At 35.9% G+C, this 16,016-nt stretch overlaps 1 protein-coding gene across 1 annotated transcript in view; it reads right to left on the reverse strand.

Annotated features, from left to right (window-relative positions):
• Nucleotides 1-2,333: 2,333 nt before the first annotated feature.
• The window catches only part of LOC120335719 (uncharacterized), a 29,047-nt gene continuing 15,364 nt past the window's right edge, over nt 2,334-16,016 (reverse strand). Inside the window, exons 6-12 of the mRNA XM_039403308.2 lie at nt 10,041-10,382; nt 9,590-9,768; nt 9,389-9,486; nt 8,771-8,885; nt 7,003-7,108; nt 6,341-6,688; nt 2,334-6,102 (exon numbers count right to left, since the gene is read on the reverse strand). Coding sequence (XP_039259242.2) covers nt 5,744-6,102; nt 6,341-6,688; nt 7,003-7,108; nt 8,771-8,885; nt 9,389-9,486; nt 9,590-9,768; nt 10,041-10,382 — 1,547 coding nt within the window. The 3' untranslated portion in view covers nt 2,334-5,743. The remainder of the gene's footprint in view (nt 6,103-6,340; nt 6,689-7,002; nt 7,109-8,770; nt 8,886-9,388; nt 9,487-9,589; nt 9,769-10,040; nt 10,383-16,016) is intronic.

Consider the following 16,016-nt stretch of genomic DNA (forward strand, 5'->3'; position numbering starts at 1 on the left):
AAGGCTCACAATGAAATGCTATCCATGCAATTCCTTGCCGGATGCTACGACCAATACCACCCTGCCGCTTAACAAGCACCAGAGAACCGCCACATCGAAAAGTCAAGAAGGGTTTGGTTGAGACATTCGGCTACTTGGCTGAAGCCTTTTCCAACATGCCGAAAAAGATAGCACTCCAGGTAATCCATACTAAATTCGTGTCAGACTACCTTCGCCACCAAAAACAAAACCTGGTCCTGGAAGGCTATCCACCACCGATCATCAAATCCGAAAGTTCCCTGCACAGAATTACACGCTGCACGCTCTCTCAGCTACGCTCTTGGTGGAGTCGCCAATCAAACCACTACATGACGCGCATTGATCCAGCAATATGGGATATCTGCCTTGAATGCGGAACCGGCCCGCATGACGTCCCACATCTATTTATATGTTCAGCCAAACCAATACACTTAAATCACAGGGGACCTATGGGAAAACACGGTCGAAGCCGCTGTGTTCCTGGGTTTTCAAACACAGAGAGACGAAGGGTGTTAACAACAACAACCCATGAATCGTTTTGTCATTTTGTATTTATTTTTCTTGTTGTGGAAAAATCGCTATTCTCCTTAACTACAGGACCAATTGCTTAGAAATTTTCAGTGGTTAAAGATTGCATTTGTCGCTAAAAGGCTATTATTTTTATTACTCTATTACTTTCATTATACCGTATTATTTTCCATATATTTAAGCATTGCTCTCTCATTTTTACAGATATTATAATGTATTGTGTTCTCCTAAACTTTCGGAACTTGTCCCTACAAAAAGGTTTTAGTCGTCGAACTCTGTTGGCTGTGAATTGCCATTCGTTCACAGTCAGTCTACATACAAACAATTTAATGCCCAAAGTTTTCCAAGAAATTTAGTTATGTAGAATTGTAACTTTGTTCAGAGACCAATCTCGTGACCTCGCTCTGAGCAAATAAAAAGAAGGATTTTCTGGAAATCGTTTGGCGGAAAATAATACTGATGAATAGGCTCGAAAACAAACGGACATTGACTACTTTCGGTATCGAAACCACAATATACCTTTATGGTGTTCAAGTTACATCGACAACTGTGCACTTTTTAACATCAACATTTATATTATGTTTATTTCGTTGATAAAAATTAAGGTAACATAAGCACACAAAGGCAAATCTCAAAACAAGGCTAATGATTCATCGCGAGGCTGCGCTACGATAGAATACGCCCATGGTTCAATTTACAATTGTTAATTGCCCATCCCTAGATTGAGATTAAGACGTTCTGGTCATATTAAAAGCATTTAATTATGTTGTCGTTGACCAAGCACGCTCGATAATTTAGTAGAAAATGGGTGTATGAACAGTATGCAATAATTAAATCGTGCGAGTATTTTGACCGAAGGATGAATATGAATAAATATTCTGGTTTATATTATGGCATCATTTTAAACGGAATTCTGAGTACCCCACTGCTTTGGGCTTGCGTCAACGTGATTTTCAACTTACGGGTACTTTGGAAAGCAGAACTACTGTTCTCTACATTTCTCGTCGCTATCGAATGGTTCTCGCGGGCTATAGATTTTTATTTACGTCAGAAAAACATGTTGGCGTGCCATAAATTTTGCTTTTGAAGAAATAGCTTTTCTGAGTACCGGGCCAATTTAGTTGGTCATAAAAAGATGGTTTACTATTTTGACAAACTTTTCTCTAAAATTGAATTATAATAGTAGTAATGATCAAGGAAAAATGAACCAAACAGTCATGGGAAAACAAAACCGAATTGAATTTTCGTAAGTTGTAAACGCATAATACGGAATACGTAGTTCCCGGAGATGTGTGAACAAATCGTTCCAGCAATATGATGCAGTGTGTGGTCGACAATCACATTGAGTGTAATGGAGCAACGAAATGTGTCATACTTTATTACATTACAATGTGTGGAATCGAATATTTTCATAGTAAATATTGCGTATGCAACAAACGCCACTGATGACCAAAAATACTAGAAGGCTACGAAAGATTATAAATTGGCTACTATTGCTCGATGGGATCTGCTGCTGAATCGAAGGCGTAGAATTGGTTCGTAAAGATGGCTCCGATTAACTTATGAAGTCATATTAGCAGAATTCTATGACTCCATGATCACATGGGCTGTTTTGGATATGACTGTACATATAGGGTACAAATTTTGTGTTTTATGGTAAAAAGTTGCCGAATGTATAGCAACTGTCCAGGTGAATTGTCAATCTGAGCGCTGTTAAAATCAATGACCCTTAATTATAACAAGCTCTTTCACACCTTCGCCGTAAAGATCACAAGAAAGTGTATGCTACGATTAAGCTTTTATTTCAGAAACATATAATATGAATAAAAGGACAGACTGAAAATTTACCGAGCTAATTGTTGTTTATTTGTGCTTTCAACAAACAGACAAAAACTATACCACAACTGCTGACGATAAAGTCATATTAACGTTTCTAAGCTACGTTAAACCGCCACAAGAAAAGTCGAGATAAATTGTATACGTTCCGTGATGTTCATTCCTATAGTGTGTGTAAAGACCAATATCGTATGTAGTAAAATAATGTAACAGAAAATGTTTCATGAATCTTGGACAGCTACCTTCTTGCATCCAAACGACACAATCACGGTAAACTAAATATTGCATGAATTACATATCTTGGATTACATACGCTTTACATCAGACTATATTATAGAGAAGAAATAAAGAAAACACGAAAATGTAGTGTTTATATAGTATGGGAAAACATCGTCCGATTTGTCCTGATATAACATCACGATCACATAATGCATAAATCTAGTGATTTGTCATTATATATATTTTATAGTAGTTCGTTCTAATACATTTCACACGTTGTCAAAGTATAATGGTCGGCGGAATGAACAAATTGTTTCAGAAAGAAGCAAAATCATATTGTGTGTACATAACTTTGGAAAAAGACAGCATAAATAAGTGTTTTCGAGGAATCGCATTTCATTATCAAACATTGCAGCATTTTTTAACTACAAGTTTGGCAAATATTGATTTCGTTTAGATTTTCCTAACATTTTTTTAGTAGTTACATAAGATAGTAGTTTTCATCATTGCTCGATTCATTACAAAGTTCTGAATTTGTGTATGGACAAGTTCACAAGAGACGTTATAAAAACGTCATGCGGAAATGTGCATGACAAAAATCATTAATTGTTGGTGAACATATTTCAATTTGACCTGGAGGCAATATCGAAATGCATTCTTTGGTGAACCAAGCGACTCTGAATTCAGATTTATAGATGACGCCATATTTCGTGTAAACAACATAAAAGATAACTGCTCTTTATAAGAGTTTATTTATTAAGTAAATATAGTTTATTATAACAAAATCGAATTTTTGAGAAATTTTCAAAAATTGATAAGTAAATTTGTAGGTATGCTTTTCGTTCATTGGTTAGAACTTGTATATCTTTAAATTAATTTTTGACTGTGCGACATAAATTAATGCAATCTCATTATAAAAATGTCATGCCTAGCAGATACCGTTGTTTGTGAACTGAATGACCTCGAATATTATTCCAGGAATAATTTTAAATCGATGATCTCAGCGACATCAGAGATTAACATCTGGTGATACATCGTATCTTCATGCGACAACTCGACATGCTTGTCCACAAGAATTGCATTGGGCGTAATATCCGACATTTACGGCTTTCCGTAATGCCATGAGCCTGCATAATATCGCTCGCGGGAGTTATATTCAAATTCTAACTTTACATAATCGAAAAATCTCCACCAATAGAAAAAACAAACAGCGGCAGGATGAAATGCTATGTTTGTTGTAATACAAGAGTGAAAAAATGTACGTTACAAGCAATTATGTAGTATTTAGGGACATTTAAGAAAAGTAGTGCATTTAAGCTGTGCGCTCAGTGATTTCTTATTCTGCAAGAATAATAACTTGTGCGTTTTTGAACATTCGACGTTTGATTACTTTCATATATTTACCAAAAACTATGTACATATATAGACACGCCCAAAACTTATTTATATCTAACGTCGGCGATTGGAGAGCATACGCTAGAATTATCATTTCCGATCGTATTTATGGCCAACATATGATAAGTTTGTAAAAATATTTTACTAGCACAATTTTATACGATTTCGGGTAGGGTACGTTACATTGGTCAGTACTGTGTTGCTACTTGTTGTGAAAACGTTGCTACGTATCGTGAAATTAGGAAAATAAAATAAATATCAGAAAATAGGTATAACTACCTCAAGAACGTTGAGAAATAATAAACAGTAGGAAATCAATAAGGCACACATAGTTATGAAACAAAAATAATAGCACAAAACTGGAAACTAATAAAACAGATATAAGAAGTATTTCGATTCTATGATGTACTGAACACCGTACAAATTTGACTAGTTTTCCATCGACTTTAAAAATAGTGACCAAGTAGAATCCAATATTTTAAAATATCATTCCCAAACAAACCAAAATAAAATATTAGTATGCCGGTGTGCACATAAATAAATTAACAATTTCATGGAATGATGTAGACAGGTACCAGACCTACAAAAGGTGCAAAGCATGTATCGTTATATAAATATATATACAAGGCGGATGACACGAATAAGGCAATAACAATATAAGCGGAACAGCGGTTGAACGAAAACAGTGTAAACCCGCATATTTGTTTTAATTAAACAAAGAAGTACTGTTGTGCTCTTACTAAAATAAGTTGTTTTTAGTGGCAAAAATTCAGTAGGTATGCATGAAATTTTAAACAAATAAAATTGTATTAGCTTGTAGGTTATTTTTAAATAATTAGTGTTCATTAGTATGAGCAAGCATTATGTATCGGAAATATTGTTCACGAGGAATGACGTAATAAATAAACTTATTCACAGTTATGAATTGTATATCAGGTTAGTTTAAACAGTTAAAATTCGGCATGAAAACAACGTAGGAATGTGGAAAGATACAACATTTTAAAGGATCCAAAACCAAGCGATCCAACCTATTTTCCGCAAATCTAAAATCACTTCATAATTATTGTTTAAAGAAAATTTGTGCCCTCAGAAATTGAATAAAAAATCTTAATTGAATGTTTATCTGGACTGTATTTATCAGTTTGTATTTGTCAGTTGGCAAAAAAAATCCAGGGTTAATTTTTGCACATTTCTTACTCAATGTGACAACATTGACTCAGTACCTTTACAAAATAAGCACAGACAACAAAATAGAAAAAGAAAAAAAAATGTAAAAAAGACAGTTATATAGGCACTAACTAAGTACATTGGTAGGTATATACAAGGCACTGTAGAAACAAAAGGCCATATCAAAAATTAATAATTCCCCTAGATGTGCATGGTCAACATGTATCCTATTAGGAGTACATATGCGGACAACTAATATTGACAAATATAGGCACTTAGTATAAGAGTACAACAATATTTTGTTGCTTGAATTGATCACCAAAATTTTATCGATAAATACTATACATTTGATATGATTTTGTACGAAACGATTAATTGGTGCAAAGGCATATAATGTGAATTTCTTGTTTTGTTTGGCAAAGAGCAGTTTGTTTTGAAAATAAACAATTAGTACAGTGGCCCTCTTCAAATTTTCATTTGAAATCATCTTCTCTTAATACTCGGTCGTTAAAAGTTAGCCCAGTTTAGTTATAATATGACGCAGTTCCCGTTTAGTTATCAACGATTGACGTTATAGTTCTCAAGCTGAGGCGTTTACAATGAATGACATCGGTTGCTCAGTATTACTATTACTAGGTGCTGTGTTTGCGCTGCTGCTGCTCCTGTGCATTTCATCATCCATCACATCATTTGCGTCATCATCATTGCCACTATCTCTTACGTGATCTCTGTCGTCCATGTCTCTCTCGGATGATGAAGATTCAGCGTGTTCTTGTGATGGTGACTTATTCCCATCTCCTTCTTCGGGCAAGCAATCGTTTCCTTGGTCGTTCTTAGTAGACTCTCTGTCTTCATCAGTGAATAATTCTGATTCATGCGAACAGTCTTCATTTTCTTTTTTCGTCATATCGGATACAAACTCCTCACCGGGCAATTTTTCTGAACAAATCATAAATATTTGAAAACTGTCATATTGCCCAGCTCACCAAATCACATTCAAGTTGTCATGATATGTGAGGAATTCACATTGACCCGGTGAAAGAAAAAGCAAATGCAGAGGAAAAGTGCATAACTCAGTGAACATATATTTCTAGGCCTGCAGTGAATTCGGAGGTCGAAAATTTAACTTAGCAGTCAGTAAAAGTCATTTAAAAAAAGGGAATTAAATGACACATACCACTATTTTCAAATTCTGTATTTTTATCTGTCTGAGCTTTTGTTGATAAATCTTCGGGCGAATCCGACAGTTCGCTAATTCGGGGTGATCCCAGGCTACTTCCCACACTTCCATTTGCTTCACCTCGCGCAATCATTGCACCTCCTAGTGCAGCAGTTAAAAGAGTAGCCCGTTCTCCGAGAAGCCCGCGTTGGATATCCATCATAGTAGCGGCATCATATGATGGATATTTTATCCCAGCCTGTCCTAAAGTTCCCGAAGCGGCTCCTAACATTGAAAGAGGTGAGCTTAAATCTTCGGGTTCCGAGTTGCCCTGAGATGGAGATTGTGATCCAAGTGGGGGAGTGCCTGAAATAATATTTTTAAATGTGTTTGGCAAGTCTTTAGTTGCTTAAAGCCAATACTCTAGCAAATGTTGATTTTACTATTCTCAAAAAACAAGAACATGTTAAACCTTTGAGCTCATTCCAAATTGGTTGATGAGTCATTTCAACTAAGCTTTCTTGCGGCCAGTGACATTTGTGTACTGACCTCGTGATTTGTATAAAATGAGGGTAAACTATAACAAATTATGATTTGAGTTACATGACGAATGATCCAAACTAAGAATGACTATAATAAAGCTAATAATATAACAAATTAAAAACTTTCGTTATATTTACCTGCAACGTGAGAATGCATAGTGAGTCGAAGATGTGCTCGGAATTCTCCAAGACTCGTGAAAGATGCGTCGCAAGTTCCGCAACGGAAGTTACGTATCCCCACATGCTGTAAAAAGGGACATTGGAAGACATTGTTTACATAAGGTAGCATAATATTCTTAGAGAAACGGTAAAAATTCGTATTGTCCGATTTTTAATATTATCAAAGCAGTAGATAGTATTATAATTGAGATTATGTAGTTTTGGTGGGTATGCAGTTGTTTTCATATTCTCTTGAATAATTTTATTTATATGCGACGTTGATGATAAGCAATTCCACATACAATATTTTAGCCCGCATTAAAAAAGAGCAGTTGAATGACTAATATGAAAAATAAATGTTCTGTACAAATGGCAGACATTCAAGTTCAAACAATCCTAATAATTTCTTATTAAACAACTCGACAGTGTGGGATATTTCGATACGTAAATAGAAATGGAAAGAAATAGTGAGCAAACTTACCAAATGTATAAGAAGAAGAAAGAGAGAGAGAAGGAAGGGAGCTGTACACATAAAACAAGAGAATGGAGATAAGATTGTTGAGTAAAAGTTGCGAGTTCCGCCGTCGAGACGGTTCTTAGCAAACAAATTTTACTTGCATTCCCTAATTAAAAATTCGTTTAGCAGGCGCTGCCTTTAATCATTGATGATAAGCTTTTTGAGACGTGTTGGATTTCCGAAAAGTTTGTCACCGCCCTTTGATGCATTTAAGATGAAACAATTACCGAAGGAGTAGAAAATGTAGAAAGTTTGGCAAGGCTGCTAGAAATAACGTCCATTCTCATTGATTGACCTGACTAGCATTATGCATTTGTATATTCTAGTTAATAATTTATCTCTGGATTATGTCGATTGAAGCATGATTTTACGATGTCATCGCTCTCATCATCGATCTGACTTTGAGTAATCTTCGGCAAACCAACTTTTTCTGCTTTATTGATACTCAATTAATAATTTTCTATTTTCCTATGCGGCAGATCATTTTTACTAATACAGGATCAAACAAGCAAAGCGTTGAACAATGCGATATCACCGATTCACATATTAAAATATCTTAGTGATTCAGAAATACAAAAATAACAAGTCGATGACTTTGCAATTATGAGCTTCACGTTGTTGGCTGTTTATAGCATTATATTGAACTCACGTTTCTTGACACAATATCTCAATATTATACCGTTCTTTCAAAAAATACGTGCGTGTATGATGATAATATACGGAATATCTGGGTATGAAATCGAGTGCATGTGTTCTTTATCACGATACAGTATATTGTCGGCGACAATGTCAAATCGTGATTTCATTTTCAGGTGAGATTTTAATTCATTGCATTTATTTTCAGAAAACTGTTATACTTTTCTTAGTTTAAATATTATTATCCTAAAAATGAGGAGCCAAACTAGATTCATTGTGCAGCGATTCCAATACACCTAATAATATCCATTAATTCGCAACAGATTATCCGCCATCAAGAGAAGGTTAATGTACCCAAAGAAAGAATTCCCCATGATCATGTTTGCTGGAACAAATAAAGGAGAAAGTGATAAAAAGAATTCCGCATATAAGCTTCCACTAATTAATAGGTTATCCACAGCTACTTCAGGAAATTATACGCAATTTATTTGGAAAACGAAACAATCGCGCATAAAGTTATCTCAATTGTGGCATGCCAATAGCTCCTTATATCCGTTTACTATCCAAAATCCAAATGGGAGGAAGCATACCAACCTTCATTTTGTGAAGTCTCAATGTGTAATTCCTGGTAAAACGTTTTCCGCATTCATCGCATTCGTAAGGTTTAATTCCAGAATGAAGTTTGATGTGTTGCTTCAAGTTGTGAAATCTAAGTAAGTAAGTTTAAATAAGTCATCGTCAAGTGCAAGAGATGTAACTTAAGCAATAGCATTGTCCAATCAATTCAGAATAATATATTATTGGAGCCGATTCATGATGCACTTCTTATCATTGATTAACCGCTGATGAGTACTGTTATCGTAATGCATGAAACATGTATTTTAGAGGTAATAATTTCATTGAGCTGCGACATATTAGAGATGCGTCGAAATATTGGCTAACGCTGTCCGTCATTTTGATGATATCCGTGGAGATCTGGCAAATTGGTAGTCAATATAACTGACTTTACGAAGTACGAGTAAGGAAAAAAAATCAGGGGATACGCACCAGGAACACGGATGAGGTGAATTTTAGGAATTCAATCCGGACCACAGTCAGAAGAATGATAACAAAAACCATGTTTCGATTACAAAGAGATTGAATCATAATGTCTCTTTTGTTTCATATTTGAACAATTTACTGAATATGAAATGTATTTGTTCCCAAACTAACCTTGTAAATCGAGATCCGCATATTTGACATTGATGAGGTTTGGGCACAGTAGATTGTAGTGTCCTTCGGCGTACGCTCATGTATTGGCCGGTAGGTGGCTGTAAATGACAAATATTATCATTTAACAAAATGTAATCATCGTAACGTACGAGTATTCCACAACTGAAATTGAAAATTCCTTAGAATGGTAATATTACTCACCACAGCCGGCAATGTTACAATTTTGCCAGCGTCTGATCCATTTTGTTGTGCTGCCATTAATTGTTGTTGTTGAAGCAATGCGCTGCGCATGGCACCGTTTATCGCGGCAGCGGTTGCAGAATGAACATTTGGTGAGGTTCGAACTCTGTTTATAACGTCTACAGGGGATTTGGAGATGCCTATGAAAAGAATAAATTATTTAAGATAAAATAATAAAGAATGTTAGCCAATTATATCCATCATACGAGTCAATATTTTGATCCATATTGATGTCATTCCACCAATCAAATTTTGCTCCATTTTTCAGTTCTGTGAAATATCTTTACTCTATTTGGCAAAATATCGTGGGACGAATACTTTTACTTCCAAGTCATAAAACAAATTCCCTTTATCGCAACAGATCATAGAAGAGAGGCAAAAAAGATTTGTATATTGAGCTATTGATAGTAACCTGCACTATTCGTCTTATGAAACATGTCCCCAATCATTGGATGTAAGTCAACTTCATCGTTATTTCTGTTGTTGTTATTGTTGTTGCTGTTTATGTCCATGCGCAAGGGTGATCCATCGCCGGTGACCAAAGCTTCGTTTTTAGTCGGCGTGTCACTAAAAGCTTGTGTCCGAGAGCCTCCATTGCTTTCATTGTCATGTCCGTCGCTTCGAGGTTTATATGGATGGTGCCGTTTTTGAGACTCCTGTTTGGTCATTTTCATACTATACATTTTTTGTATTGCCTGCCATGAGTCTTCGATAGGTTCTGAGCCGGAAGGGCTAACGGATTTCGCTTTGCCATCTGCAATGAAACAATGAGTATTTCGGTTACATTTGAAAATACATGCCATAGTTTGTCGGAAGTGAAGTTATACTTATGAACAGGTGCTTTGGATTTGATTGGACTGCTAAATGCCGCCCTTTCTCACTTGTATAGGTGCGTGTGAAAATATCATTTATGCGACGTATCGTTACGATCACTTCATTGCAAAACACTTGAAATCGCTGCAGAAATAAAGCAATACTCTCAACAATATGAACAAACATGCGAAAGTGCGTTTATTCTAAGAAACTGGAAAAGCTCTCAAGTATTTCGAGTGCAGCGTCGGCAAGAAACTACACCCTACAAATCCGGGTGACGGTTGGAACGAAATCATTTACAAGGACCGCACGTCATTTCGCAACTCGCGCGGTAAATATTGTACAAATTCAAGCCATGCCGTGTGTACTTTCTGGACGTATAATGGACTCTCAAGTTCTAGGTATGGAGTACCATCTATCAGATAGGTGTGTGAAAGTTGTCTCGGGGCTACCAGCAATCTATAATATATACAACTACGTTTACACACAACGCTTAATTGAAATGTTTCAAACCGAAATAAATAAAATAAATAAATAACTAAAGGCTGAGCGATTTAAAGTCTCTCTTATTCGGACTAGAAAATCCTTTTCTATCATTATTTCGTTTAGATAACGTCATTGGGGAATTCCACGAAATAATTCTTGATTCTTTGGCATATACCTGTATTAGGCTACGCAATTTCGATATACAAATCTTAACCAAAATCCCAGTCACGGCAGCGCGAATTCCGTAATCGGCGACCTGACTAGCAGCGTCGTATTTGTAGGACTTTCACTTCAAGAAGATATGTTTTGATAGTATAGTTAGATCGAGCTTGCTCGCCGTATGGTTTCCTATTCTTTCATGGGATATAACGTAGCCCATTGAGTTGAGATGAGGTTGAACTGTTTTATACCCTTTTTTCTTAATACTAATGAGATGCAAAAAAATTACACCTAGTCTATATATCGACCTTTATCTTGTGATTGAAGGCATCGAAAAAACACCACATTCAAGTTTGGCAACGCCTTCGTAGTATTTATACAATTTCAAGATTGTCGTTCTCGAATACCTGCATAACAGCACGTCCACAAAAACGACTGATTTAGCGGATAGGCTATATTGTTTGCAACATGCCATCAAAGTGGATATTTGGCACGTTCACACTGAGAATATTGTCATCGGCATCGGCAACCAACGGTTAAGTATTAATAATACCATTTTTGCCTTCGTTTCTATATATATAAACCTGCGTAATTCCTAACCTACAGGCATGTTCATCCTTCAGGGAGATATAAAATGACGTATGAGTAGGATATCAATTGCGAACCGACATTGTGAAAAAACAGTTATCGAATTTCTTTCTAACTACTGGACATTACATCACATATCATAATATAATGCATTTAAAAGTAAAAGACGTACAAAACTGACTCTTGTCTAATTTTAATGGACCTTTTTCTTAGGTACAGCAACGTGGGAGATCTGCTTTATTGAATGGGACTGTTGTTCAATGGCATGATTTATCCACAATCACAAAGAATTGGATTTAGTATCTTTTATTTTCATTAGAATACCATTGCAGGATACGTTTGCGAAATAAATGACGCATTGGTAAACGACACCACTGTCTGATGACAAATCAACGTTTTTGTTAAATATGTGTATAAAACCACCGTGACATGCCTGGCGATGTAAAGAGTACTTCTAATGCCGTATAAGTCGGTTTGTTGAGTACGTGTCACTATGTGGCGTTTGATAAATGAAGCAAAATTATCCTAAACGATATTAGTTTTATAAGGTAAACCTTGAAAAATTGTCCGGTTTGGTGTAATCTGCCCAATCTTGGAAATCCTGCGTGACATTGTGTGCTTGTGTATTTTTTGCATGTTGATCAAAGGCACTGCCTCAAGATCGAAGATATATAATGCGGGCATGAAATATTTATGTCGTGTTTTTATGGATATTAAAATGCTATCAATTTGAGGCGAATTTTCGCCGAGATGAGAAAATATATACTGGAGCCTATATAAAATATCTAAATTGCAAATGGCGCCATACTTGCCAAACGAAAATTCCAACTTATTATTACGAAATGCGGGCATGTCCAAGCAGGGGGTGCTCAGATTATCTAGCGGTGAGATAAGAACCCTTTTAAACGTTACAGCTCCGAGAACAATAGACCAGTGCATTCATTATTCAACGAAAATTCAATTCAATAGATGAAGATGTGTGGATGAGAAATCGCAATCGCTAATAATAGAGGCAGCTATTCACAAAGAAAAACAACTACATAACTACTACACAGCACGACAGTCGCTCTTGGAAACGCGATCTTACCCGATAAACAAAATGCCATTCCGTGCGACAAGTAACGAATATTTGAATAGGGATGTATTATGCTGAGCTGCGTCGCATCTGCGGCTTTTGTTCGACGAAGAACATGGACAATGTATCTACGTTGCAGTGCCATGGAAACCATCCCTCGGCGGTTTAATAATATGATATTGTACATGTTGATGCGATGCTGTAATTTAATGGCAGCAACTTCCGTCAGTAAATTAGTTTTGAATAATTTTTTAAAACACTCACGACTGCGTTTAATTCCCAATAACAACTTTTCCATTGTTATAATTTTCACCATTTGATAGCAGCATTATATCGACATCGTACACAGAGGAAATGTGAAATTTCCCAAATGCTTATCAAAAATACATGTTGCCAATGACGTCACGCTCGGCAATAAGGAATTAATTTGACAAAGCGTACGATTTCACCTCTGGTCGCAACTCACAAATCATACTTGGTAAAGTCGACGAAAATCAGCTAAGGGAAGGGTTCAAAAATATGATAATTCACTTTCGTTCAAGGAACGCAACCAAAACTAAACGACGTGAATATCAATTACCTTTTTTTTTATAATACACGGAAAAACTGCTCCGAGCAAAATAAAATAAAATAGGAATATCACATGACATCATTCAAAACTGCAACAAATAAAAAATAAAAAATCAAAATATTCAGTGTTTTTGATAATCTTCCCGAGAAAAGAGTTGGCCGCGGGTAAGATTACTGAGGTATTTTATCGACAGTCTATAAAATTTACGGCCGGAAACCGGAAACGATCGTAGATATATGCAAACATGCATTAACGATATGACTATAATATATTTATTGTGTATAAAATCATTTTTCGAGGCTCGGATAAGCAGCGTCACAAGTACCCACTCAAAAGCAAATAATTTCACAAAATAACGTTTTCTCAAATAACTACCTCGAGAGGCGGTGCGACTAAAATTATGGTTGAAATTACCTTTTTAAGAATCCAAATACCGAATTTTGTCGAAAAGCACCAACAGTTGTTTTTTTGAGTGAAACTGCGATGACGTATATGACTATGAGTATCTTAAAATCGCTGCCTCATATTTCACCCTACATATATAACTGGTTTCGTTATGCATGAAACAAGAACAATTTAGTAAAAATGTTGACGTTTATGTAAAATCATACAAACCGAAAAAGAAAGCGGTTATTTATAACTTGGTATATAGTTCTAGTTCTATCATGAAAATTGGAAAATGCATAACGCAAGATTAATCCACATCGTACATTGAATAACGTTATACTGAAAAATTTGATGTCTCGGTTGGTAATGTAGTATTTTTGATAAAAAATGAGAATTTCGCGACAAATATGTCTTAACGAATATGCAACCCAATTACGCCATCGACTATTCATCCGATAAGGCGGCACACAAAGGACGTAATGTGTTTATTTACAATGCCTGCGAAACAAGCGTAATTCAAGAAGGTACCTGTGGCGCCAGAGGTTTCGAAGGAAAGTTGCGTCTGGGCGCCATGTTCGTTCGACAAAGATTACTAAACAGCAGAGCCCAATGCCGTGGATTATTGTGCATCTGGTGATGAAATCTTGAAGACAAGAACAAAAGAGAACCAACAACATAAAATATAGTCCCATGAGAATTTCCATCGCAAGTATTACTGGATGACACTTGAGAGAAAACAAAGAAACTATCACGTCGACTGTACTTTTCTTGGGCATTTTTTACTTTTTACTATGATGAAATTTCCTAAATGCATGGCGTCCCAGAAATACCTAGTAGTAAGACCTGGGGATATATCACATACATCCTGGTTGATATTATAGCAAATTGAATTATCGAATTATAAAAAGCATGCGAACTCAGATGACCTGGTATAGAATAGGTATAGAAAATTTTTCATTTTATAAATAAATTTATAGAAAAGGAGTTGAGCCAAATTTAAATTTTGAGATTTTTTTGTCAGCTGAAACAGCATTTATCGAACTTGTTTGCTCTCGCAATGTCGTCCTTAATCGTGGCAATTTTCTGGGGACTGGTTTGAGTTAAAAAAAATTCAGAACATGTATAAAAACTGATAACGAATGTGTTTCGCAAGTTTACAGGTCAGAGGCTGTTTGGTCACAGAATATAAATAATATTAAAAAAGATGCATGAACATTAGCTTATACAATCGGTCTGTATTAAAGCCGTAACAAAAACTTCATTGATCACTTCTATCTGTTCGCTATATTTACCAAAGCAAAAGAGACAGATTACTGATGCCGGCACTCTCATTTTCCACAAATTAAACTAAATTGTCTGCAATACTGCCGGAGGGTGTAAACTATGACGTATGAAAACTTTTCAATAATAGCAGATATAATTTTCGACGATAATGTCGTAATGTGAGTTCGCGACCTCGCAGTTGAATGAGATTGACCAAACTTGGGATGTGTTAAAGTTTCCGGCATATCATGTAAGATTTTGTACAGTAGAAAAATAAATAAACACAAAGAAAATGCGAGTGAATTTATAAAATAATAGTTTAACTCGCGTAAACAGGACGTGACTGACTTGTCACCCTTCTCGCTTTACTGTGAAGATCGGACGATTAAGGTACACTGCTCTCGGTCGCGTAAAAGCAATATCATGCGAATGGTATCTAATTTCGGGTGGTCACAAAATAATATCGATCGAGAGGGAAGAATAAAAGAGACAAAAGGATGTGTGTAGTCGTCGATGGTTTCCCTACATTATATATGCAGCTTTCCCGACGCGTCTATTGCGGACTAGACACGCACGGCGGAAAGCAACACAAAAAGAATGGAGTGGGATCAAAAACATCGTCGTCGCACTTCCTTTTATGTAACATGCGAACGAAACAATACTAAGGACGGTAATCATGGGGAACTTTCAGCTCAGAATGAATCAAAATAAGCACTCCAGTTCAAATAAATTATTCATATCTGAAATACATCTTATGTGCAAGGGAAATAAAGATTGAAGTATCCTGTGTTACAATTTCACTAAAACTAAAATCACAATTATCGTTCCTTCTTACCTTCAATAATGCATTTATTTATTCATCATGTTTATTGTTATTTTACACCGCAGTTTTTGTACCGCACAAATTTACTGATATGGCACACGGACTGAATTCGATCACATCGCAAAGTTGCAATAGCTGAAATTTTCATTTTACGTGGATGAATGAGTTTGCACCCGGATGTTCCCTGGCCACGTAACTATTTTGTAAATTTTGATATCCTGCG

The sequence above is a fragment of the Styela clava genome, chromosome 2, assembly GCF_964204865.1.
Source record: "Styela clava chromosome 2, kaStyClav1.hap1.2, whole genome shotgun sequence".
Lineage (NCBI taxonomy): Eukaryota > Metazoa > Chordata > Ascidiacea > Stolidobranchia > Styelidae > Styela > Styela clava.